This window comes from Aegilops tauschii, chromosome 1 (assembly GCF_002575655.3).
Source record: "Aegilops tauschii subsp. strangulata cultivar AL8/78 chromosome 1, Aet v6.0, whole genome shotgun sequence".
NCBI classification, from domain to species: Eukaryota; Viridiplantae; Streptophyta; class Magnoliopsida; order Poales; family Poaceae; genus Aegilops; species Aegilops tauschii.
Genome location: NC_053035.3, coordinates 497,387,764 through 497,415,128, shown reverse-complemented (window position 1 = coordinate 497,415,128; position 27,365 = coordinate 497,387,764). Strand labels below are relative to the sequence as shown.

The 27,365-nt window shown below is 44.5% G+C and overlaps 1 protein-coding gene across 7 annotated transcripts; it reads right to left on the bottom strand.

Annotated features, from left to right (window-relative positions):
- Positions 1-11,338: 11,338 nt before the first annotated feature.
- LOC120966425 (uncharacterized) lies at positions 11,339-19,181 on the bottom strand. Of its 7 annotated transcripts, none has more exons than XR_005760092.3 (5): positions 18,549-19,181; positions 18,403-18,470; positions 18,214-18,293; positions 11,743-16,581; positions 11,339-11,667 (listed from the first exon to the last, which is right to left on the bottom strand). XR_005760092.3 is itself a non-coding variant. In XM_073502740.1 (2 exons), the coding sequence occupies exons 1-2, from the start codon at positions 12,610-12,612 to the stop codon at positions 11,527-11,529; spliced, it is 1,011 nt and encodes a 336-aa protein (XP_073358841.1). In that variant the 5' UTR covers positions 12,613-14,972; the 3' UTR covers positions 11,339-11,526. The 7 variants fall into 7 exon arrangements, 1 of the variants encoding a protein (XP_073358841.1); XR_012188312.1 differs by having other exon boundaries at positions 11,743-16,574; XR_012188310.1 differs by lacking the exon at positions 18,403-18,470.
- Between the last annotated feature and the right edge of the window lie 8,184 nt (positions 19,182-27,365).

Sequence of the window (27,365 nt, the reverse complement as noted above, 5' to 3'; positions counted from 1 at the left end):
AAAACTGAGGGAAATACTTACGCTACTTTGCTGCATCATCCTTTCCTCTTCAAGGAAAAACCAACATAGTGCTCAAGAGGTAGCAATGATCTCCATTCTCCATAATGGAGAGTCAGGGTCTATATTGTTTTCTGCTATTTTACCTTAAATAGGGTATTTAGGTCTTGCCTAATACTGATGATCATGTGCTAAGAACAATTAAGTAGGGTTGGTTCGATGACTATCAGGATGATGATGGTATGACTTGTTATTAATAATGAGTAGAAGTTGTATGATGATGATTAGTAGGACTTGTTATTATGATGATGCATGATGAGAGCATGAAGAGTTATTATATATCTATGGGTGAAATGAACATGGATTGGATTGAAGTGAAGGCAACATGCATGTGGTGCATGTCAAAAGTAGTACAATCCAAACTTGATCAAGTTAGGATTAGTATTACTTTCGACATGCACCACATGTTGCCTCACTTCAATCTAAGTCATGTTTAGGCATAGCAGTAGCAGTAGCACGGAGATAAGAGAGGACACATGTCTCTATTAGCTACCTATACGAACCTAAATTAACCCCCAAAACCCCTAAACCACCTCCTTTCAAAAAAAAACCAGCCCCTGAAATGCTGACGCGTGGAAGCTTATTGGTCCCGGTTGGTGCTACCAACCGGGACCAAAGGCCCTCCTGCCTGGGCTCGCCGGAGCGGCCACGTGGAGGCCCATCTGTCCCGGTTAGTATAAGAACCGGGACTAAAGGCCTAGGGCATTAGTAACGACCCTTTAGTCCCGGTTCCCCAACCGGGCAGATGGGCCTTATGAACCGGGACAAATGGCATTTTTTCTACTAGTGTTAATTTCAGAAAGATCGGGGCCCAGCTGTGAAAAGACATGAGATAGGAGGAGAAGCATGAAACCTTGAGAGAGAGAGAGGGAGAGGGGGGAGACTCTTCAGGTTTGCTAAAGTTTTTTTACAGGGAGAAGATGATACGGTGGAAGTAGAGGAAGAGAAACATGAAAGCTTGAGAGAGAGAGAGAGAGAGAGTCTTCAGGTTTGCTAACTTTTTCTTTTACGGGGAGAAGAGGATAGAGGTAGATATGCTAGAGATATGCTCGTTTAACTTCTTTTTCAAGAACCGTGAGAGCACTATGGGCCACTCTTTTGTCTTCAAAGATGTTGTGCTTTCTAATCAATCTATTTTCGGCCCAATTAAGTTGGCAAAAAGGTTTGTTTTATTTAAAAATATTGTTTAAAACTTTGAAAAAAACATATAAAATAATCTATAACTCAGATGAAAATAATTTATATATGAAAGTTACTTAGAAAAATGTAACGAATCCGAATATACTATCCGTTCATCTGTCACATGCCTCTAGCATGATGAACATGGATCCTTCCCCTCCAATTCATCTGTCCGAAAAATGCCAAATGCCGGGAAAATATTCCTAGATGTTTTCCTGCTTCATCTGTAATGTGTAGCACAGCGTTAGGTCACCCCTAGCACTGCATATTGCCATGTCATACACTGTGATGCATCTGTTTGCTTTATATTTATTGTTTCTTCCCCCTCTACTGGAGTTCATCTGTCCGAAAAATGCCAAACGCCGGGAAAATATTCCTAGATGTTTTCGCGCTTCATCTGTAACGTGTAGCACCGCGTTAGGCCACCCCTAACAGTGCATATTGCCATGTCATACACTGTGATGCATCTGTTTGCTTTATATTTATTGTTTCTTCCCCCTCTTCTCTCCAGTAGACCCCGAGACTGACGTTGCTCCCGAGATCGACTACACTCCTGACAACCAGTCCTTTTCAGCAGAGCTTCCAGGCAAGCAAAACCCCCTTGATCATTCCTATATCGTGCAGGGGAACATTGCATGGAAAACAGAAAAATTCTAGGCACACGCAAGATCTATCCATGGAGATGCATAGCTACGAGAGGGGGAGAGCATCTTCATACCCTTGAAGTTCGCTAAGCGGAAGCGTTTATCAACGCGGTTGATGTAGTCGTACACCTTCACGATCCGTCCTGATCAAGTACTGAACGTACGGCACCTCCGCATTCGGCTCGATGACATCCTCACCTTCTTGATCCAGCAAGAGGGGTGAAGTAGTTGTCGGAGTAATTGGCCACGGGTATCCCGAAGATGGCAAGACAATATTTCAAGACATCGGGGCTAGCAAAGCCCTTCAGTCCAACTGCCCGGCCGCTCTTGCCGGCTCCCCATCCGACTGCTCTGCCCGGCCGGCTGCCGACTGCGCCGACCAGCCGGCTGCCGACTGCGCCGACCAGCCGGCTGCCGACTGCAGCCCGACCCGACACCGATAAGACACCGACAAGACATCGACAAGACAGCCACACCGCGGCCATGCCTGGCCACTATTGTTGCATAGGCGTACACTATTCATCCATCACCATCAACAGTGTGCAGTACCATCAATAGTGTAACCTGTCCCCTGGGCACTAGTATATAAAGTGACCCAGGGGAGCAAGCCATCGGGCGATGGCCACAAGGCCTCACACAGGCTAGCCAGCTAACTAGCTATCCATCCATCCATCCAGGATGAACACACTCCACGCATACATCCACCCACGGCCAAGCACACACTTGTGCTCATATGCATATACGAGGCCAGATGCCTATGGCACTGACCTCAGATACAGCTCCAGGAGCAACCCTGTACCAGATATACATACCAGATATACTCAGACATGCAGGAGTAGGGGTATTATCTCTCCGGAGAGCCTCGAACCTGGGTAAACTAGCGCGTGCTACTCGCATACGCGCTCCCGGTCCTATCAGCAGCAGTCTTACCCTCACTCTAAGCCCTTGTGGCATCTGTCGACTCGCAAGCCCCCCGTGAGAATACCACGACAGTAGTAGATGGGTTCCGTCAGCACGACAGCGTGGTGACAGTGGTGATGAAGAACAATCTCCGGAGGGCTTCGTCAAGCACAACGAAAACTAGACGGAGGATAAACTAGATGGGACGGGGTTGCCGGCACATGGCTTGGTGAATCTTGATGTCTTCTGGGTGCTAGCCCTGCCCCTCTATTTATATGTTGAGCCTTGGGGTCGTTTCTTGGAGAAAGAGCCTCCTCAAAGACGGTTTGGCATGCAAGGCAAGAGTCCTTCTCGGACTCCAGGACCAGACGCTAGGGTCCTTGGCGTCTGGCCCTAGATGCCAGGGTCCCTGGCGTCTGGCCCCTGGCCTTCGCAAAACTCCTTTTGCACGTTCCTAAAGCCTCGTGGGCTTTACCCCTTGGCGCATACAAAGTGTTCTCGTACCCGAACATTTTGGGGAACATCCAAAACCCCTTTGGGTGAATTTCGGAACCCTTCTGAAGACCAAACACTATTATCCCATATATTAATCTTCACCTCCGGACTATTCTGGAGCTCCTCGTCATATTTGTGATCTTATTCGGGACTCGAAACAACATTTGGTGACCAACATACATAACTCATATATTACTATATGATCAAAAACATTAAGCATGTGGACCCTACGGGTTCGAGAATGATGTTGACATGACCGAGATGCTTCTCCGGTCAATAACCAATAGCGGGACCTCGATGCCCATATTGGTTCCTGCATATTCCACGAAGATCTTTATCGGTTGAACCTTTATTACAACATACGCACTTCCCTTTGTCTATCGGTATGTTACTTCCCCGAGATTCAATCGTCGGTATCTCCATACCTAGTTCAATCTCGTTACTGGCAATTCTCTTTACACTAGTACAAAATAGGGCTTTGGTCCAGGCCAGATCAGAGCATTAGTCCCGGTTCTTTTACGAACCGGGACCAATGGGTGCATCAGTCCCAGTTCGAGCGGCCAGGGCGCCGGCCGGGCCTCGGCATGAACCAGTCCCGGTTCGTCTGAGCCCTTTGGTCCCAGTTCCAAACATGAACCAGGACTAAAGGGCCTCGCTCCTGGCACAGCCCCTTTAGTCCCGGTTGGTGGTTGGAACCGGGACTAAAGGCTGGCCTTTAGTCCCGGTTTTAGACACAAACCGGGACTAAAGTTTTGCCTATATATATCCACGCCCCCATCTCCTCTGTTTTTTGACCGTGGAAGGGTGGGAGGTTTGTGCTACTCTGCTCTCACCTCCTATGCACATGAGGTGTTTGATGAAATGCCCGAGCCACACTTAAGCTTTCTCCTCTCCAGGCTCGACCTCCAAGCTATATTTTCCCCTAGATTTGTCTAGGTTCGGCAGTGCACCAACTACACAAGTGTTCTAAAATGTCAGCAACTTCATCCTTTCATCTCTCACTGCTAGTTTAACTCATTTCAAATGCTCTAGAAGTAGAGTCATTTGTGAGTTTTAGTGGAGGAGTGTATGTGGGAGTTCCTTTGATTTAGATGCACAATTTGAACTGAAATTAACTTCTTAGAGTCTACACATGCATGTGTAGGGTGTCGTCCCCGTCGCCGTCCTCACCATCGTCGATCGCCCGCGCCGATCTCGTCGTCGGCACTGTGGTGAGCCTCTTGTTTTTATCTTCTTTTTAAAACAAAAAAAATTATTACCTGTATGATTTAGATAGATACTTGTATAATTTTATTACTTTTATTATTGTTTGTTTTTACATATTGCCATGGTTTTGGTATCCGCCCCCGTCGGCCCTCGTCATGTCTATGATTCAGATGTGGTATATTATCTTTTATTACTATTTGTTCCATTTAGTGATTATGACAATTATGCTGACCAACGTGACATGGATGTTTTTATCTAGGAGGTATGTGAACCGGAAATCCCAACCGGTCCTTTTGTCGAGAGGTTAAATTTAGTTGAGAAAGAAAACAATTACTTGATGAAAACATTGAAAAGAATCGAGGAGGGGAAGATTGAATTGGAGTTGCATGTTGCCGATGTCATCGATGATCACAAGATCCAGATGGATGCAATGCGCTTGAAGATTAGAAATATTAGAAAATATGCCATCGATAATGAGGCTTGGTATCATTATGTTGTTGGATCAATTATTACCTTAGTTGGGATTATAATTACATTTGTTGTTGCATTTAAATGTTTTACATAGTTGTATGTTAGTTTGAATGTATGTTTTAATTAGATGCTCTAGAGAGCTATATGATGTTCTATGAGAACTATGTATGAACTTTATGTATCTATTTTTGCAGTAATAACATTTGATCACTAATGTACTTTGGTTTTAATGTGATGATGAACTTGTATTAATTCAGTCACTTCTGTATTCATGATGTTCTGTAATGGTTTTTTATACACTTAATTATATAATGCACACAGATGAACCGACAATGGATGTATGGTGACCGACGCACCTCCGAGTACATTGAGGGCCTGCATAAATTTCTCGAAGTTGCTGAGGCAAACAAGCAGAATGGTTTTATGTATTGTCCATGCCCTGTCTGTAAGAATATGAAGGATTACTCTAACTCGAAAACTCTTCACTTGCACCTGCTGGAGAAGGGTTTCATGCCACACTATAATGTTTGGACCAAGCACGGAGAAAGAGGGGTTATGATGGAAGACAACAAAGAAGAGGAGGATGATGACAACTATCCTATGTTCCTTGAATTCGGTGATACTACAACGGGGGAAGCTGAAGATCAAGAGGCACCAGACGATGTGCCCGATGATGATCTTCGCCGCGTCATTGTTGATGCACAGAGAGAATGCGATAGTGAAAGGGAGAAGTTGAAGTTCAATCACATGTTAGTGGATCACAAAAAAGGGTTGTACCCAAATTGCAAAGATGGCAACACAAAGCTCGTTACCGCACTGGAATTGCTGCAATGGAAGGCAGGGAATGGTGTAACTAACAAGGGATTTGGAAAGCTACTCAATATAGTGAAAAAGCTTCCAAAGGATAACAAATTGCCCGACAGTACGTACGAAGCAAAGAAGGTTGTCTGCCCTCTAGGATTGGAGGTGCAGAAGATACATGCATGTCCTAATGACTGCATCCTCTACCGCGGTGAGTAAGAGGAATTGAACACATGCCCGGTATGTGGTGCATTGCGGTATAAGATCAGATGAGATGACGCTGGTGATGTTGAGGGCGAACGCCCCAGGAAGAGGGTTCCTACCAAGGTGGTGTGGCATGCTCCTATAATACCACGGTTGAAACGTCTGTTTAGAAACAAAGAGAATTCCAAGTTGTTGCGATGGCACAAGGAAGACCGTAAGAAAGCAGGGAAGTTGAGAGCACCCGCTGACGGGTTGCAGTGGAGAAAAATCAAGAGAAGGTGGGGGGACTTTGCAGGTGACGCAAGGAACGTATGGTTTAGTTTAAGTGCAGATGGCATTAATCCTTTTGGGGAGCAGAGCAGCAAACATAGCACCTGGCCCGTGACTCTATGTATCTATAACCTTCCTCCTTGGTTGTGCATGAAGCGGAAGTTCATTATGATATCAGTGCTCATCCAAGGCCCTAAGCAACCCGGCAACGACATTGAGGTGTACCTAAGGCCATCAGTAGAAGAACTTTTACAGCTGTGGAATGGAAAAGGTGTATGTGTGTGGGATCAGCACAAACAACAGGAATTTGACCTACATGCGTTGTTGTTTGTAACCATAAATGATTGGCCTGCTCTTAGTAACCTTTCAGGACAGACAAACAAGGGATACCACTCATGCACGCACTGTTTAGATGACACTGAAAGTATATATTTGGACAAATGTAGGAAGAATGTGTACCTGGGACATTGTCGTTTCTTCCGAGCAACCATTAATGTCGAAAGAAAGGCAAGCATTTCAAAGGTGAGTGATAACCCACAAATATAGGGGATCGCAACAGTTTTCGAGGGTAAGTATTTAACCCAAATTTATAGATTCAACACAAAGGGAGCCAAAGAATATTTGAAAGCATTAGCAGCTGAGTTGTCAATTCAACCACACCTGGAGATTAATTATCTACAACAAAGTGATCAGCAGCAAAGTAGTTTGATAGTTTTGATAGTAGTGACAGCAGCAACGGTAACAGTAACAGTGATAGCAGTAATTTTGTAGCAAGTGTAACAGTGATGATAGTAATAGTAACGGAGCAAGATCAATAGGGATAAATTCGTAGGCATTGGATCGGTGACTTGTTGGATGATATTCATCATGTGACAGTTATAACCTAGGGCGATACGGCACTAGCTCCAGTTCATCGATATAATGTAGGCATGTATTCCATAAATAGTCATACGTGCTTTATTAAAAGAACTTGCATGACATCTTTTGTCCTACCCTCCCGTGGCAGTGGAGTCCATATTGGAAACTAAGGGATATTAAGGCCTCCTTTTAATAGAGAACCGGAACAAAGCATTAACACATAGTGAATACATGAACTCCTCAAACTACGGTCATCACCGGGAGTGGGCCCGGTTGTTGTCACTCCGGGGATGCCGGATCATAACCGTAGTAGGTGACTATAACTTGCAAGATCGGATCTAAAACACGGATATAATGATGAATTCATAAACGGTTCAGATATGAGTTCATGGTACCCGGGCCCAAAGTGACAAGCATTAAGATAGCAAAGTCATAGCAACATCAATCTAAGAACATAGTGGATACTAGGGATCGAGCCCTAACAAAACTAACTCGATTACATGATGAATCTCATCCAACTCCTCACCGACCAGCGAGCCTACGAAAGAATTACTCACTCACGATGGGGAACATCATGGAATTGGCGATGGAGATGGGTTGGTGATGACAAAGAACGAAGATCCCCCTCTCCGGAGCCCCAAATGGACTCCAGATCTGCCCTCCCGAGGAAGAACATGGCTTGGCGGCGGCTCCGTCTCGCGGATCGCAATAATTCTTTCTCCCTGATTTTTTCTGGAATAATGTGAATTTATAGTATCAGGGGGGTCATCAGCGGGGCCACGAAGTGGGTACAACCCACCTGGGCGCGCCAGGAGAGGGGGCCGCGCCCTGGTGGGTTGTGCCCACCCAGGGGCCCCTCCCTGGTGGGTCTTGGCTCCAAAAATTCTTATTATTGCTATAAAAAATTCTCACAAAGTTTTGTTCCATTCCGAGAACTTTTATTTCTGCACAAAAACAACACCATGGTAGTTCTGCCGAAAACAGCGTCAGTCCGGGGTTAGTTTCATCCAAATCATGCAAATTAGAGTCCAAAACAAGAGGAAAAGCGTGAGAAAAAGTAGATACATTGGACACGTATCAACTCCCCCAAACTTAAACCTTTGCTTGTCCTCAAGCAATTCAGTTGGTAAACTGAAAGTGAGAAAGAAAATTTTTTACGAACTCTTTTGCTCTTGTTTGCATAAATAAGCATAAATAGCACCCAGGTTTTCAGCCAAAATTATCACTAACCATGTCAACAATAACTCTTAAAGATTATAATGATTCATATCAATGACATAATCAGCTAGCGAGCAATAATAAGATATCTCAAACAGCAACATGTTGTCAAAAAAACCATAATATATGATACGTCTCCAACGTATCTATAATTTTTGATTGTTCCATGCTATTATATTATCTGTTTTGGATGTTTAATGGGTTTTATTATGCACTTTTATATTATTTTTGGGACTAACCTACTAACCGGAGGCCTAGTGCAAATTGCCGTTTTTTTGCCTATTTCACTGTTTCGCAGAAAAGGAATATCAAACGGAGTCCAAACGGAATGAAACCTTCGGGAGGATCGTTTTTGGAACAAACGCAATCCTGGAGACTTGGAGTGGACGTCAAGGAAGCAATGAGGCGTCCACGAGATAGGGAGGCGCGCCCAGGGGGTAGGCGCGCCCCCACCCTCGTGGGCCCCTCGTGGCTCCACCGACCTACTTCCTTCGCCTATATATACTCATATACCCTGAAAACATCCAGGAGCACCACGAAACACTTTTTCCACCGCCGCAACCTTCTGTACTCGTGAGATCCCATCTTGGGGCCTTTTCCGGCGCTCTGCCGGAGGGGGAATCGATCACAGAGGGCTTCTACATCAACACCATAAACTCTCCGATGATGTGTGAGTAGTTTACCACAGACCTTTGGGTCCATAGTTATTAGCTAGATGGCTTCTTCTCTCTCTTTGGATCACGATACAAAGTTCTCCTTGATTCTCTTGGAGATCTATTCGATGTAATACTTTTTGCGGTGTGTTTGTCGAGATCCGTTGAATTGTGGGTTTATGATCAAGATTATCTATGAACAATATTTGATTCTTCTCTAAATTCTTATATGTATGATTTGATATCTTTGCAAGTCTCTTCGAATTATCAGTTTGGTTTGGCCTACTAGATTGATCTTTCTTGCAATGGGAGAAGTACTTAGCTTTGGGTTCAATCTTGCGGTGTCTTTTCCCAGTGACAGCAGGGGCAGCAAGGCACGTATTGTATTGTTTCCATCGAGGATAAAAGATGGGGTTTATATCATATTTCTTGAGTTTATCCCTCTACATCATGTCATCTTGCCTAATGCGTTACTCTGTTCTTATGAACTTAATACTCTAGATGCATGCTGGATAGCGGTCGATGTGTGGAGTAATAGTAGTAGATGCAGAATCGTTTCGGTCTACTTGTCACGGACGTGATGCCTATATACATGATCATGCCTAGATATTCTCATAACTATGCATTTTTCTATCAATTGCTCGATAGTAATTTGTTCACCTACTGTAGAATTTGCTATCTTGAGAGAAGCCACTAGTGAAACCTATGGCCCCCGGGTCTATCTTCCATCATATTAATCTCCTGCCAACTAGCTATTTTTGTCACCGTTTATTTTGCAATATTTACTTTCCAATCTATGCCATAAAAATACCTAAAATAGTTATCTTATTATCTCGATCAGATCTCACTTTTGCAAGTGGTCGTGAAGGGATTGACAACCCCTTTATCGCGTTGGTTGCAAGGTTCTTAATTGTTTGTGCAGGTACGAGGGATTTGCGTGTAGTCTCCTACTGGATTGATGCCTTGGTTCTAAAAAACTGAGGGAAATACTTACGCTACTTTGCTGCATCACCCTTTCCTCTTCAAGGGAAAACCAACACATGCTCAAGAGGTAGCAATATAATATAACAATAGTGGTATCTCGCTAGCCCTTTCTGAGACCGCAAAACATAAATGCAAAGCACCTCCAAAGTTCAAGCAGCGACTAAACATTGTAATTCATGGTAGAAAAGATCCAGTCATGATGCACCCAACATTAGCTATACACAATGCATAAATCATGACAGCTGTACTCTACTCAGTTTCTGGCGCTTGGTTTTAGAAGGTGGTGACACAACATAAAAGTAAATAGAAAGTCCCTTCGCAGAGGGAAGCAGTGATTTGCAGAGGTGCCAGAGCTCAGTTTTTGAAACGGAGATAAATGATAATTTTGAGACATGCCCCCTTCCCATTCACTTCACGACCATCAGTTATCAACATCTTCCATGCTAAGCATGCTAGTGGCGGTCCCCAAGCGGAAGTAAAGGTTTTGACTCCATTGGGAGTTTTGTTTGATTATTCAAGAGATGAACACTTTTTCATATTTGCAATTTGGGACTGGGCATCCCTAATACCGCCCATTTCCTCGTGCGATGGCGAGTGAATAAACACTCGACCTAAGGATAACCCGCTTAGCACGGAAGATATCGACCACGTCCCGTCGTTCCATGAACGATCCAGGCACACAAAACGGATAACTTTTTGGAAGTTTTTAGAGGTGGCACATGCAAATTTACTTAGGACGGCAGGGTAATACCGTATATAGGTAGGTATGGTGGACTCATCTGGAATAACTTTGGGTTCAAGGTTTTTGATGTACAAGCAGAATTCCCACTAGTACAGGCGAAGATTAGCAATTAAGATTGAGAAGCGGCCAGCTAGAGAGCAACAACGATCATAACCATGCATTATGCATGAGTAACATTGGACACTAGCATGAGTAGGATATGAACACCATGAACATAAATATTATAGAGTCTATGTTGGTTTTGATTCAACTACATGCATGAACATGTACCAAGTCAAGCCACTCGAACATTCAGAGGAGGATACCATATCATCATACTACATCACAATCATTTTAACGCTATGTTGACATCCAAGATAAATCATTATCCACTCCTAGCTACTTATGCATGGCATGAGAAACTATAATCTCTAATTGTCATTGCAAACATGTTTAATCATAATGGGCCGAAGCCTGGATACTAGGTTAAACATATTTACACAAACAGAACAAGTCGAGTTCATACCAGTTTCTCTTTGCCACGGCCAGTTCATCGAATGTTGTCATTATTGCCTTTCACTTGCACGGCCGAATGATATGAAAATAATAATAGTAGTGCAAGAGTGTCGTGGACTAAGCTGGAATCTGCAAAACATTTTGTTCAACAGGAGAAGACAAGGTAAAATAGGCTCTTTATTAGTTCAACAGTTATTCATATGAGAGCCACTCAACATTTTCATCGTGGTCTTCTCCTTGGTAAGACTCGAATAAAAAGAAAAGAAATTCAGAGAAACACACTGAAATATTTTTGGAGTTTTTGGTTTTCTTCAACAAGCAAATAGAAAGCAAAAACGAGAAAAACTATTTACACGGGAAAGCTCCCAACGAGTAAAAGAAGAACAAGGGAATCTTTTTGGATTTCCTTTTTAATACTACTACTAAGCATGACTGGTTCTTCAGGCAGCGGAGCCGGACACTTGATCAGCTTCGCCCTCTCCATCCAGTCCTGAAGAAGCAATTGTAAAAGCTCAGACATCATCCTCGAAACAAACAAGTAGGGGATATGTTAAAAATAACATACCTCGCTGGCGAGGTGTTTAATGTCATGCCCGCGGTCTGAATATGTGGCCGGCGGTTTCTCGTTGCCCTTAAAGAGCAACTTCCAGGCACCTTTGTGAGTGCTTTTGAAGAGCCTCACCAGGGTTTGGTGCTTCTTCGGATTGAACTCCCACAGAGGGCGGCTTCGGCGTTGGCACGGGAGAATCTGGCGAACTAGCATCACCTGGATTACATCGACAAGCTTGACATTCTTGGCTATCATCCTTTGAACGCGCGTCTGCAGCGCTATCAGCTCATCGGGCGAACACCAGTTCAGACTCTTCTCGACCCAGGAGGTGAGTCGCATGGGAGGGCCGGAGCGGAATTCGGTAGCTGCGGCCCAGGTGGTGCCACGGGGTTCTGTGATGTAGAACCACTGTTTCTGCCACTCGTTTACTGTATCCACAAAAGTGCCTTTCGGCCAGGGGACGTTGGACAGCTTACTCACCATGGCTCCTCCGCACTCCGCGTGCTGGCCATCCACCACCTTCGGCTTCACGTTGAAGACTTTGAGCCACAGCCCGAAGTGGGGTTGGATGCAGAGGAAGGCCTCACACATGACGATAAACGCCGAGATGTTGAGGAAAGAGTTCATGGACAGATCATGGAAATCTATCCCGTAATAATACATTAGCCCGCAGACGAAAGGGTGGAGTGGAAACCCTAGTCCGCGGAAGAAATGAGGGATGAATACCACACTCTCGTTGGGCTTCGGCGTGGGGACAACTTGTCCCTCGGCCGGCAGACGGTGGGCGATTTCCTTCGCCAAGTATCCGGCCGCCCGAAGCTCAGTAATGTCCTCCTCCACTACACAGGAGACCATCCACTTGCCCCGACCTCCGGATCCGGACATGGTTGAGTGCTAGCTCGAGTGGAAAGGAGATGAGAACTTGGGTGCTGGAGCTCGAGATTGGAAGGGCGGAGAAAGAGAGAAGGCGTGGGAGAGAAAGGGGGAATCTTTATCCCCTTATAAAGGCAGTGAATATTGAACGCCTCCCCACTCGCCTTAGAACTCGCCTATTCCCAAGGGCTGTGTAAACGGCATGGTTGGGTTACCCATACCCGTATTGATGAGAATCCCGCAATAAGGGGACACGATCTCTCCTTTGACAAGACGTGCCAATGTCAACCGCGTCTCGAAACGTGGAGCGGCAGACACAAAACGGTTCGGAATTATGACCGGTCAGACGTGATGTCATGCTATAAAAAGTTGTCAGCGGATTGGACTCGTGTAAAGTTATATTCGCTTTGCGGTTGTGTATGGTGTGTGTGACAGGTCCGGATACTATCATCGCGTCCAAAGACTATCTTGGAGTTCGGAAAGAAGGGAACCCGCCTTGCAATGCCGAAGACAATCTGCGCGCCTGACTCCTCGTCATTGAAGCCAGTTTCAGGGGCTACTGAGGGAGTCCTGGACTAAGGGGTCCTCGGGCGTCCGGCCTGTTATCCATGGGCCGGACTGATGGGCTGTGAAGACACGAAGGCCGAAGACTGTACCCGTGTCCAGATAGGACTCTCCTTGGCGTGGAAGGCAAGCTGGGCAATCAACTATGAGGATTCCTTTCTATGTAACCGACTCCATGTAACCCTAGATCCCCCTCGGTGTCTATATAAACCGGAGGGTTTAGTCCGGAAAAGATATACTCATTACCATAGTCATACAGGCTAGACTTCTAGGGTTTAGCCATTACGATCTCGTGGTAGATCAACTCTTGTAATACTCATATTCATCAAGATCAATCAAGCAGGAAGTAGGGTATTACCTCCATAGAGAGGGCCCGAACCTGGGTAAATGTCGTGTCCCCTGTCTCCTGTTACCATCGACCTTAGACGCACAGTTCGGGACCCCCTACCCGAGATCCGCCGGTTTTGACACCGGCAGTCACACTCATCTGTGATGAAGTCGGTGAGACCGGCATTGGCAATGAATTGCATGATCTCCTCGTGAATTCCAGCTTCTTGCAGGAACGGGATGTGCGGCCATTCGCACGGCCGTACCTCCGCCAGCCTCCGAAGGTGGAGATCATTGTCAGAAGACTCCCCAATAACACCCTTGGAGTTCTTCTTAGAGCCAAATTTCCTGAAGATATTCATGTCCGCGTACAATTTTTCCTATGAACAAAAATCTGAATTTTTAGTTCACAAATTTTTTGCAACAAAACTTCACAAAACCAATAGCAACTACTCATAGGGATACATAGAGGCCATAGCAAGCATTCAAACTACTTAGAACACTAAGAATTGAACATGCAAGCACATCTACAGTAGCACCAAGAGTAGCTATTTATTCAAAGTATAAACCACTAAAACAAAAACTAATTGGACAAATGATGGAGTCACATACCAAGCAACAATCCCCCGAAACAGTTTCGGAAACGGAGCTTCGAGCAAAGAGATCGAAATCCGCGGGTTGAGGTCAAGAACACGGGAGAGAGAGCAAGAGTGATTTTTTCTGGAGGTAGGTGACAATGTGGGATGAAGAGATAAGTGAGGGGGCCCACGCGGGGCCCACAACCCACCAGGGCGCGCCTGGTGGCTCTGGCGTGCCCAGGTGGGTTGTGCCCACCTGGTGCACCTCCCTCTGGTAATTTGTGCACCAAAAATTCTTAAATATTCAGGAAAAATTCATATAAAATTTTCAGGGCATTCTGAGAACTTTTATTTTTGGGTCAATTTTTTATTGCACGGAAAATTCAAAAAACAGATAAAACATGGCATTTTATTTTATTTAACTAATAAAAATAGAGAACAAAAAGTAGAGACAGAAGCTAGTGCTTACTAAATTCATCAACTTCATACTGTTCAAAAATGATTCATTAATAAGGTTGATCAGGTCTTATTAACAACCACTTTCGATTAGCATGAAACCAAAGAACTTTCGTAAATCACTAAGTTACCTCAATGGGGATTTGCATTTCCCCAACAATAAGCATTTCATATTTCTTTTTGACAGTAGGTAGAGGTATTTGAAAACTTCCAATAGTGATTGTCGAAGATTTTTCAATAACATTAATACCATTCACTTGGAATTGTTTCTTCGGAAAGTGCATAGTATGCTCATTACCATTAATATGAAAAGTGAACTTGCTTTTGTTGCAATCAATAACAGCCCCTGCAGTGTTCAAGAAGGGGCTACTAAGGATAATCGACATGTTGTCGTCCTCAGGCATCTCAAGTATAACAAAGTCAGTCAAAATAGTAACATTAGCAACAGCAACGGGCACATCCTCACAAATACCGATAGGTATGGCAGTTGATTTATCAGCCATTTGCAAAGATATTTCAGTAGGTGTGAGTTTATTCAAATCAAGTCTTTTATATAGAGAGAAAGGCATAACACTAACACCAGCTCCTAAATCACACAAAGCAGTTTTCACATAATTCTTTTTGATAGAGCAAGGTATAGTTGGTATTCCCGGATCTCCAAGTTTTTTAGGTACTCCATCTTTGAAGGTATAATTAGCAAGCATAGTGGAGATTTCAGCTTCCGGTATTTTTCTCTTATTTATAATGATGTCTTTCATGTATTTTGCATAAGGAGGCATTTTCAATATATCAGTCAAGCGTGTACACAAAAAGACTGGCCTCAGCATTTCAGCAAAGCGTTCAAATTCTTCATCATCTATCTTTTTAGTTGACTTGGGTGGAAAAGGCATAGGTTTTTGAACCCACGGTTCTCTTTCTTTACCGTGTTTTCTAGCCACAAAGTCTCTTTTATCATACCTTTTATTCTTAGGTTGTGGAGCGACAGGTTGTTCTATCTCAACATCATTATCTGGTTCTTTTTCATTATTTGGTTGAGTGTCTTCATGAACCTCATCATTATCTTTTTCATTATCAGTAGGTGAGTGTTCATTACCAGATTGAGTTTCAACATCTGAGATAGAAGTTTCATTTTCATTTTCAGGAGGTTTCTCTATTTCAGGTTCACTAGAAGGGTGCAAAGTCCTATCATTTTTCTTCTTCTTTTTCTTTTTCTTTTTAGAAGGACTAGGTGCACTAGTGTTAGCTCTTTGTGAATCTTGTTCAATTCTTTTTGGGTATCCCTCAGCATAAAGTGGTTCCTGAGTCATTTTACCTCCTCTAGTTGCAACTCTAACAGCAAAGTCATGCATATTGTGATTCATTTCATCAACCAATTCTGTTTGTGATTTAGCAACTTGTTCTAGTTGAGTTTGAACCATAGAAGCATGTTTTCCAACACCTCTAACATCATTTGAGATTCTAAATAACAAGTCACTCAAGCGAGCAATCATATCAGAATTGTATTTCAATTGTTTCATAACATTTGCATTGAAGTGATCATGTTTTCTAATGTAGTTTTCAAACTCATAATGGCATTGACTAGGATCGATGCATATTGTGAGGATTATCATTATCATTAAACTTTATAAGATAATTTACCTCTACCACCTTAGGCATTGGTGGTGTATTAAGCCCATGTATTTCTTCAATATATAGGATGTGGCACCCCGGCTCAGAGAAAACCGCAACGCCCCGTATTCCAGCCTAGAGATCGAGGTGAAGTCCTCTGGAATACGGCACTGCTTAGCATAGAACAAACCAGATTTCTATTAATACACGAATATGAATACAAGGTCTCCGATATTACAATGAATAACATCGGCACGGCGACACTACGCCATCCTCAGTTGCTCTATGCAAGCAGCATAGCAAGTTGAGGCAGCGGAACTACTGGCAGCGGAACAACGACGACGGTGGTGAACTCCACTCCATAGGGACTCTGACTGGAAAGCTTATCCTAGCTCGTGAGCACAGGAACAACACCAAACAAGCAAGCAATCTAGGCACGACCTGCAAGCTGGCATGACACGCCAAGTCAGTACATTGAATGTACTTGCAAGCTCACATCAACCAGAAGCATTCAAGACAAACATCAGCATGGCATTTACATGTTAAGCAGGAATTAACATGAGATCCTCATAGCAACATGACTTGGGCAACATGAACATGATACAGCTAGAACAACATGAGCATAGCATGAACATATGAATTCGACAATACTAGCATGCAACATGAAGACACTATATGCACTATTTATTCTGCTCGGGTTACTACGTAACCATCACATGCATCACTTACCAACCTCGGACATCACACGATCATCTCAGGATCAAATCAAGCTTGGTATAAACAATACCGTAGTAATCATTAAATGACCACAAGGAGCTTGATCTTTACCCATGATTCTCGCACAACATCACGAATATCCAACAACTCGGTATCCTCGATACCACGGTGATCATTTCGGCGATCACAACCATGACCAACACTTGGTCTCAAACGGTGATCTTTCCGGCGATCACAACCAACTTATCTCATCATTGAACCGGGGTTGTCCTTAATCAAGTTATTATTAATACTGTTGACTCACGGTGTGACCGACACGAACTGGGCCCTTATCCGCGGGCGCGGCTATCGATAGATTTAATATACACTCTGCAGAGGTTAGTACACTGTACCCACACCACGGAACCCCTGGCCTCGCACTCCCATTCGGGTGGACCAACGGCGTTCCGACAAACCGATCTATTGCCATGACACTCTCCTGGCCACTCCGACCCACTCCCAACTGGGCTAGTCCTGGGTGGCCCTGTATCTACCAAAGACACAACGACCACTGTCGTGGCCAAAACGTCCCTCACGGGGACGGGATCCATAATAACAACAATGGGCACACAAGGTTATGTCCGCCTACCTGATCAGGGTAGCGCGCGCCCATAACCTTCCCTCGTTGGAGGCACCGGCGAGAGGCACGACAATAGACCCAGTTAGGACCTTCCCATAAGGTAAGCGTGGTTGCACTGGTCAGTTTCGATATGGTGGCACCATGACTCAGCCGACAGTTGTTCAAGTTGAATTTAATCTGGTTAAACTTGAATGCAATATGCTGAGCCATGATAAAATAACATGATGCATATACAAAGCATGAGCATGAGATCAACATAAGCATGAGGGTACAACATAACGATCCACCATATCAACTATGAATAATCTCCAACTGAACATGGCATCATGACGAGCATAAATATTAGAAGTGCAACACTACTCATAGTAAAACATGACCACTAGCATCAACCATAAATACCATGCAAGAACTCATCAATAACATTACCGAGTAACACTTAACCAACTAACAGCAAAGGAAGAACACATATTAACAGTACTCGATAACCGACGTTAATCATGCACCGAAGAACATGACCAACCCAACATGTACTACTATCAAGCATGGAAATATGAAAGTAATACTAGCAACTAGCAGGGCATGATAACCAGGTGCATAACAACATATCAAGCAAGTAAGCACTAACCCAGAAGCATTACCAAAACAACGATAACCATATTTTAAACAAGCAATCATTTAATAAATATTCAAGTTGAAAACCATGGCTACTGCATGACTATCATGAAAGTGGGTATTGTGGCTTGCCTGGGGATGAAGAAAACACAGGGAAGACGTGCGAGAAGTTCGCGGAAAGATTTGCCGGAAACAGTTCTCTCTCGGAGGGGCTGTTTACGGGCAAGGGAAAAAAGGGTCATTTTCACAGTGTCAAACCATAGTGAAAATGAAACCAACAGAACGGGCTCGACGAGACAAAGAAATGGGCTTTGGAATCACCTCATTTGGAGTTGGGAGTAAAAAGATATAGCCCGACGAAGTTCAGGGACCGATTTGTAAAAGAATCTCTACAAACAGGCCCCTGAGTGAGAAAACAGAAGGCGCCTAAGAAGAAAATAGTTTTCAAACTATGAAAGCGCACTTACGACTGGAGCAGAAGAGAAATACGCTTTCTGAAGGTGAAAACGTACTTCTGCGAAGTACGCTTCCACTTATCCACGTGGACAGTGGCGGGGCCGGGCATGGGGTCGCTGACGTGCGGGTCCCACGGGCTGTGGGGCCCATCACTTATCCAGCTAGGCAGGCGGGGTCAACGCCTGCCCGCCGACAGGTGGGGCCGCGTGGAGATGGGGCCCGCCTGGCCTGGCTCCTTCTTCCTCCTCCCGCTCGCCCGCGATGTAGAGACGAGACCGGCGGCCCGACGCGGATTCCCGGCCACTCCGGCCACCTCTCGCGGCGTGCGACCTACCGGCGTGATCAGCGCGACGAGGCGGATCCATCCAGGCAAGATGCAGCCGCGGGGTAGGGCTCGGCTGAGCGGGAGGCCAGCCGCGGCGGACGGCGATCTTCGGTCGGCGGCGAGCTCATGGCAGAAGGCCACCGGAGGGGAGGGAGAGCACGGGGGCGAAGTCTAGGTGGAGGAGGAGTCTACTGGTGGTGGAAAGAGAGGGGGAGGGGCACTGCCCGGCTCGAATTTGAGCTGAGCAGAGCGGCGGGCATGGCGGCGATGGGGGTCGAGGAGAGCTGCTCGAGCTCGGGCTAGTGGACGAGGAGGAAGCTGGGAGTGAGGCGAGGCTGATGAGGTGCTCGGGAGGCCGCAGGGATGGCTATATATAGCCGGGCGAGGGAGTGTCGCGCTGGCGCCGCCGCGGACGCGTGTCCGGCGCCGCGGACGCGTGTGCACGCGCATGAGCTCGCTGGTAGACGACGGGGGAGGAGCAGTGGAGTGTCTCACGGGGCAGAGGAGGCCAACGGAGCGCAGGGAGGAAGGCGACGGCGATGAACCGAGCCAAACGCCACTGTGCGCCCGTGGGCACGCTGCGGCTTTCGTCGGTGAGGAAGCTGCCGGAGGGGGAGCGGGGTCCATGTGATCGGCGACGACGAGGTGAAGCCAAGGGACATGCTCACGCGTGCTAAGACGATGAGAGGAGGAGGGGCCCGAGCAAGAATCCATCCTGGGTGTGGCCAATTGTAGCAGAGCGCGCGCACAGGCTTGCCATTAACGCGGTCACCGCGTGCACTGGCATGTAGCGGGGGAAATGAGCTGGAGCGTGTTGTCTAGTGGCAAGTTCATCCAGGGGAGGTTCCTACTGCGGTGGTAGTTTGGTTAAAATCTCTCTGGTTAAATGGTAATCAAGCTCTGAAGTTTACTGCAGTAAACTTGGACGAGCACTGCTGATCCACAGAGACTTGATTGAGGTCAAAGGAGTTGTCTGGGAGGTTTAACTAAGGAAGAACTACAATACTGGAGATTTAGAGAAGAAATGGACCAATAAATAATAGGGTTGCTTTGCAACTGCATTTTTGGTCCAGAAACTTGATTTGGATGATGCACTCACATGGAGTTATGGAATGGGATGCAACTTGGCAAATCCTCATGATATGGAAATATAAAGATGCTGTAAAAATCTCATACCAAATGGACCATCTAAAATGGTACTTTCTTTACAAAAATCATTTCTGTGCAGAATCTTGGAAAAATTCTAGAGAAATAATGGCTTGATGAGACATGCCCAAAATGGGTGGAGGTAGGTTATATGGATAATAGAAGGCCTAGAAAAATTGGCAGCCATAATGGAGCAAGATAAAATATACTTGCTTCACAAGCTGAAATTTTGGACAGAATCAAAGAATTGAAGATGAGCTCACATGGAGGCATGACATGAGCTCTACTTTGGTTGAGGGCTATGATATGATGATATGAGGGATCATGCAAAATGGAAACTCATTTGGATATGCCTAGATTGCACCTCCTTCACAAAGCTTCTTTCTGGATAGAAACTTTGGAAAATCATAATTAAATAATTACTAGCCAAATGAGGTTGCATTTTGGCATGTGGCAATGATATGGACAGGAAAAGGTGTCCAAGGAGTTTGAGGTCACTTGGGAAAAGGAAAATAGCACTTGCTTCACAATGTGCCATTTAGGGTAGAATAGGAAATGAATTATTTGAGCATGATGATAAACATGACAAATGAAATATTTTACCATATTTGGGAAAGATATGACCCAAAAAATTTATGAGAATTATTTGGGAATTTTAGGAGTGATGGAAGTAAAGGTTGCTTCACAACCTAGGGCAACTTGAGTTATTCCTTTAGTAGAAAAGGAATATTCCCAATGAAAAGAATATTGGGATTTGGGCTAGGATGAAAATGACGGGGTCTAGGGAAGGATTTGGGAATGACAAGCCACTCTGGAAATAAACAAGAGGGCATCTTGTTCAGTTTCCAGACCACAAAGCCACGGAAAAAGAAAACTCAAGCAAAAACCTCAGAAAAACAAAAGAAAATGAAAGGGCCAAAAATCAGGCTGTTACAAACCTTACCCCCTTAAAGAAATGTCGTCCTCGAGATTTGGTTGCTCAGGGAACAAGTATGAAGATACTGACTTAAGGAAACCGTTTCCAACTCGGGTATCCTTTTTCTTATTTTTGTCCCCCCTAAATTTTTATCTGACTGGTCCTGGGGTGGTTTGCTTTAATATATCCATATTCTGACAGATCTTACCTTGCTTGTTCATGCTTATACAGGCTCCAATTTCTTTTTAGATCTGCTGACTTAGCTGACTGTGATGGATTCTCACGACTGAAATATATGTCGGTTTCACAAATCCAAGAGTGATTTCTGCTGGGTGTGTCATCCGGCATTGACAATCTTTCATGAAGTGGTGATCAGATTTTTTCTAGTGGACACCCAAGCTCTAAATCCTTGCATTGGTTTTCTCCACTAAATGCAGGTCCTTCGGGTTCCAAACAGCGAGTTGGGTCATAACCGCTTTCCTGACAAATTCTGGCTTATCGTGGAAGTTTCTGAATCATCTTAACTGGTTCCACTGTCTTGAGTATCGGATCCGTACCAAATATTTGATTGTCGCCTGTCGTGGCTAGCATAGGAGTTTGACTTGTATGATAATATCTGTAGACTTGACTGACGGTGGTTCTGCACCACGCGGGTCTTGCAACAATTTTCATACCTGCATCACTGGTCTTGCTCCTTCATTATTGTTTTCTTGGCCAGGATCCTTGGCTGAAAGAGCTGGGTCATATTGCTTCTTCGTATCACCATAGGTACTGTCAGTGCAATTTTTCGGCAATCGCAGCTTATGCTCATTTTTCTGACAGGGTACCCCATTAAATGGCAGGTTCAACACCCCTCATGTTCTGACCGCAGGAAAATGATCATCCAAACCTTTGCAAGAAATCGGCAAATAAATCAGTAGCCACCAGAACGGTCTTTACAACTCAGATCTGGGACATTACTGAAATAACTCAACCATGGCGCAGGACGGCCGAAAAGCAGCTCAGAACATGAGATCGGGTTGATAAGAAGAAGGTGGCAGCTCCCTAAAATAGCCAAAAAGCAGCTATAGGGCTACTGTCACAAAAAGAAACTCAACAACTGTACGAGACGGCCGAAAAGCAGCTCAGAACTCGTGACAGTCGTTGAAGAGAGAAATAAAAAATTGGCATCCACCCCGGATAGCTAAAAACAGCTTAGATCACAGGCATGGTGCCATCATTGGAGAAAAAAAGGGGACAAGGGCTCATCAGGATCATTTTCCAGGTTCACGGGGTACTTGCATTGAGCCATTGATGTCGTCAATCCTCATAATCCTTTGTCACACTGCGGTGTATACTGGCTTTCTTCTCTTAACCATCCTCACGTGGTTGTCATATCCTCATCTGAGTGACTTGTAAGATCTTGCTGGTATGCTCACCGCATATATATGAGAATCTGATTCCCGAGACAGACATGTATTCTGACTGATTCTTGCTTCTGACCTAAATGTTGCGGATCTGATTCTTGGGATTCACTGCCATATGCTATCAATTCACATCATACTACCTTGTACCAATGTCTTACTGAGGAAGATTGGCTGGTTTGTGCTCGAAACTTTCATCCGACAGCTTGCTGAAGAAGACTGGGTATCGTGCTTCAGAAGCTTACCCCCTTAAAGACTTTGCTGGGGAAAGACTCGGTACCTTATGCCGGAAGCTTTTGCGGTAGCTTACTGAAGAAGGCAGAGTACCTTGTACGGGAAATCATCCATGTATCGTACTGAGGAAGATAGATGAATCTTGCCTTGGAAGCTTCTCGGGTATCTTGCGAGGGAAGATTGGGTTTCTTACACCAGAAGCTTCTTATTGTGATATGCGAACCGATTTCCACATATATAACCATCTTAAATTTTTTGTTCTTGATTTCTTGTATGAAACGGGGTTTTGCAGGACTATCCTCCTTTCTGAGTACATGCCATATTTTTGCTTGCTTCCAGGTACATCGGGTTCCAAAATCATCCTCAACGAAAAATTAAACTTGTATCTGAGCCATACCTTTGATAATATTTTATCAACCATGCACACAATTTATCTTCTTGCTGATTTGATCATTTGTGCTATGAGGAGTACACGCTGAGGGAGACTTGACACTCAGTAACATGACCAGATATCCCCCAATCTGAATGCAGTCGGCTGAGAATTCCATATTGTTGTGAGGAGTGCATGTTAATGCAAACTTTATACTGACATTCCATCCAGGATTTCTTTTGTATTCAGACGAGCTATTTCCAATTTCACTGCAGTCTGCTGACAATTCCATTCTTGTTTAACCGAGTTTCCAAATATATGCATTTCTTGCTGACTCTTCGGGTCCGGTGTCGGCTGACGAGCAACTTTAATAGGGGAAAATTTGTAACACCAAAGGCCCAAAGAAAGAAACAAAAGATATAACTAAAACAAAAGCACACAAGCATACAACTAATATAATTAATCAAGCAATCTTCACATATTACTGCTACTCACACCATAATATGCATGCACACCTAAGCACACTAATCGCATGGAAACTCCGGTACTACGGTCTAATATGCTGTGGCGGTGTGCACGAAAATTATATCCATGTGTGGAAGGATTTGGCGTAACCGAACCTACACCAAGCACTGGTTGAACAGTGGCTGGATCTGGATGGATACACAGGTGAGGACGGACTTGACGATCAAGTAGCGAGACACAAAAGTCACGACCACCTCATCATCAAGCGTACGAAGGGAATCGTACCCGTCCAAAGAATGAAATGACAAGGCAAGATAACAGTGGAAGACGGGGTTTAATGGCATTACCCTTTTCTGATAACAAAGATCAGCAAGGGTTGCCAAAAGAACAAGATGGAGGGCAATGGATGATGATGTGGTCGAATCACACCGAAGAGCAGGCATGCTAAGAAGGAGGGTGCATGCGGTGGACCGAAAACGATGCCGCCTACACTCACAAGATCAACCGTTAGTGACAAAATAATAATCTACATACATGCTATGCGACAAACAAATGCAACAAACCAACTGGGGTCTATACTACCGCTTTCTAACGTTTGGGCGGGCTAGGGCATTCGACAGCCAGACCTGCTCTGATACCAAGCCTGTGGCACCCCGGCTCAGAGAAAACCGGAACGCCCCGTATTCCAGCCCAGAGATCGAGGTGAAGTCTTCTGGAATACGGCACTGCTTAGCATAGAACAAACCAGCTTTCTATTAATACACGAATATGAATACAAGGTCTCCGATATTACAATGAATAACATCGGCACGACGACACTACGCCATCCTCAGTTTCTCTATGCAAGCAGCATAGCAAGTTGAGGCAGCGCAACAACTACTGGCGGCGGAACAACAACGACGGTGGTGAACTCCACTCCGCAGGGACTCTGGCTGGAATGCTTATCCTAGCTCGCAAACACAGGAACAACACCAAACAAGCAAGAAATCCAGGCACGACCTGCAAGCTGGCATGACATGCCAGGTCAGTACATTGAATGTACTTGCAAGCTCACATTAACCAGAAGCATTCAAGACAAACATCAGCATGGCATTTACAGGTTAAGCAGGAATTAACATGAGATCCTCATAACAACATGACTTGCGCAACATGAACATGATACAGCTAGAACAACATGAGCATAGCATGAACATATGAATTTGACGATACTAGCATGCAACATGAAGACACTATATGCACTATTTATTCTGCTCGGCTTACTACGTAACCATCACATGCATCACTTACCAACCTCGGACATCACACAATCATCTCAGGACCAAATCAAGCTTGGTATCAACAATACCGTAGTAATCATTAAATGACCACAAGGAGCTTGATCTTTACCCATGATTCTCGCACAACATCACGAATATCCAACAACTCGGTATCCTCGATACCACGGTGATCATTTCGGCGATCACAACCATGACCAACACTTGGTCTCAAACGGTGATCTTTCCGGCGATCACAACCAACTTATCTCATCATCGAACCGGGGTTGTCATTAATCAAGTTATTATTAATACTGTTGACTCACAGTGTGACCGACACGAACTGGGCCCTTATCCGCGGAAGCGGCTATCGATAGATTTAATATACACTCTGCAGAGGTTAGTACACTGTACCCACACCACGGAACCCATGGCCTCGCACTCCCATTCGGGTGGACCAACGATGTTCCAACAAAACCGATCTATTGCCATGACACTCTCCCGGCCACTCCGACCCACTCCCAACTAGGCTAGTCCTGGGTGGCCCCGTGTCTACCAAAGACACAACGACCACCGTCGTGGCCAAAACGTCCCTCACGGGGACCGTATCCATAATAACAACAACAGACACACAAGGTTATGTCTGCCTACCTGATCAGGGTAGCGCGTGCCCATAACCTTCCCTCGTTGGAGGCACCGGCGAGAGGCACGACAATAGACCCAGTTAGGACCTTCCCATAAGGTAAGCGTGGTTGCACTGGTCAGTTTCGATATGGTGGCACCATGACTCAGCCAACAGTTGTTCAAGTTCAATTTAATCCGGTTAAACTTGAAGGCAATATGCTGAGCCATGATAAAATAACATGATGCATATACAAAGCATGAGCATGACACTAGTAGAAAAGGGGGCTTTTGTCCCGGTTGGTAAGGGCCTTTAGTCCCGGTTTTTGAACCGGGACTAAAGGGTCGTTACTAATGCCTCCCCCCTTTAGTCCCGGTTCTTACACGAACCGGGACTAAAGGCCGTCCACGTGGACGCAGACTGGAGCTCCACCTTTAGTCCCGGTGACTAAAGGAAATTTTATGATTTTTTTTTGAAAAATTTTTTTGCGAATTTTTTTTAATTTTTTTTTTGATTTTCAAATTTCTGAATTATTTTAACCTCTAATCTCTAATCACCACCCCTCATCACTGCTCAATTTATCCTCTAATCTCTAATCACCCCTCATCATTCCAAATCATCTAACTTCCCGGACGGTCACCCATCCTCTCACTACTCCAGCCTGAGCACGCTTAACTTCCGGGTTCTATTCTCCCTCGTTTCCAAGTCTGCACATGTTGTTTTCCTGACAATAGTAAGATGTCAATCCTATTAACCCTCAGGAATTTAGCTTGAGCATGAAGTGACACATTTCACTGTTTGAGTTTGAAACTATTGTTTTAAAAAACAATAATTATTTAGTAACACTAATATTTCTGGAATAATTAGTTTGACCATTGTTTGACCACAGTTTGACCAGATTTGACCACAGTTTGACCAGATTTGACCAAAATTCAAAACAACTGAAATAATTATTTAGTAACACTAATATCTTAGAATAATTAGTTTGACCATAGTTTGATCACAATTTGAAATTTTTTGAATTTTTTTGCCTCTCCAGATCTTAAAAGCCCCGTATCTTTTTTTCTGTTAGGTTTTTGAGGATTTTGAAAATGTTTAACGTGGTTCCCCCGATTAAATTTGGATGTAAATTTTCGAGTAGATGATTTTTCATATAAAAAACTTTTTCATCCGAGTTTGTATGCAAAAGTTATGCCCATTTTAAGAAATTCCAGAGAGATTTTGCAAATAAAGTCGAAATTCATATTTGTTAATTTTCCCAACAACTAGACCATATATCACATGGGAAACTTATTTTATTTTATTTTTTTGACACTTCCATCATTTTCTTTTGTTTTTTCTAAAACTGAAAAGGCGGTCCACGGGGGGGGGGGGGGGGGGGTAGAGTTTGAAAATGGGACCTTTAGTACCGGTTCGTGCCATGAACCGGTACTAATGCCTCAAAGCCCATTAGTACCGGTTGGTGGCACCAACCGGGACTAAAGGTCTAACCTTTAGTCCCGGTTGGTGCCACCAACCGGGACTAATGGGCATCGCACCCTTTAGTCCCGGTTCGTGGCACCAACCGGGACTAAAGGGCCCAGGTGAACCGGGACTAATGCCTTAGCCGCACGAACCGGGATAAATGCTCACATTAGTCCCGGTTCGTGACTGAACCGGGACTAATGTGAAAACTGCCCTGTGACCAAAAAGCCCTGTTTTCTACTAGTGTGAGATCAACATAAGCATGAGGGTACAACATAACGATCCACCATATTAACTATGAATAATCTCCAACTGAATATGGCATAATGATGAGCATAAATAATACAAGTGCAACACTACTCATAGTAAAACATGACCACTCGCATCAACTATAAATACCATGCAAGAACTCATCAATAATATTACCGAGTAACACTTAACCAACTAACAGCAAAGGAACAACGCATATTAACAGTACTCGATAACCGACGTTAGTCATGCACCGAAGAACATGACCAGCCCAACATGTACTACTATCAAGCATGGAAATATGAAAGTAATACTAGCAACTAGCAGGGCATGATAACCAGGTGCATAACAACATAGCAAGCAAGTAAGCACTAACCCAGA

Bases quoted from the DNA above. Each gene is read 5' to 3' on its own strand.
- LOC120966425 (XM_073502740.1), bottom strand. From the start codon at position 12,612: ATGTCCGGATCCGGAGGTCGGGGCAAGTGGATGGTCTCCTGTGTAGTG. The intron at 11,668-11,742 runs GTATGTTATTTT...TTGCTTCTTCAG, and splicing joins TTAAACACCTCGCCAGCGAG to GACTGGATGGAGAGGGCGAA.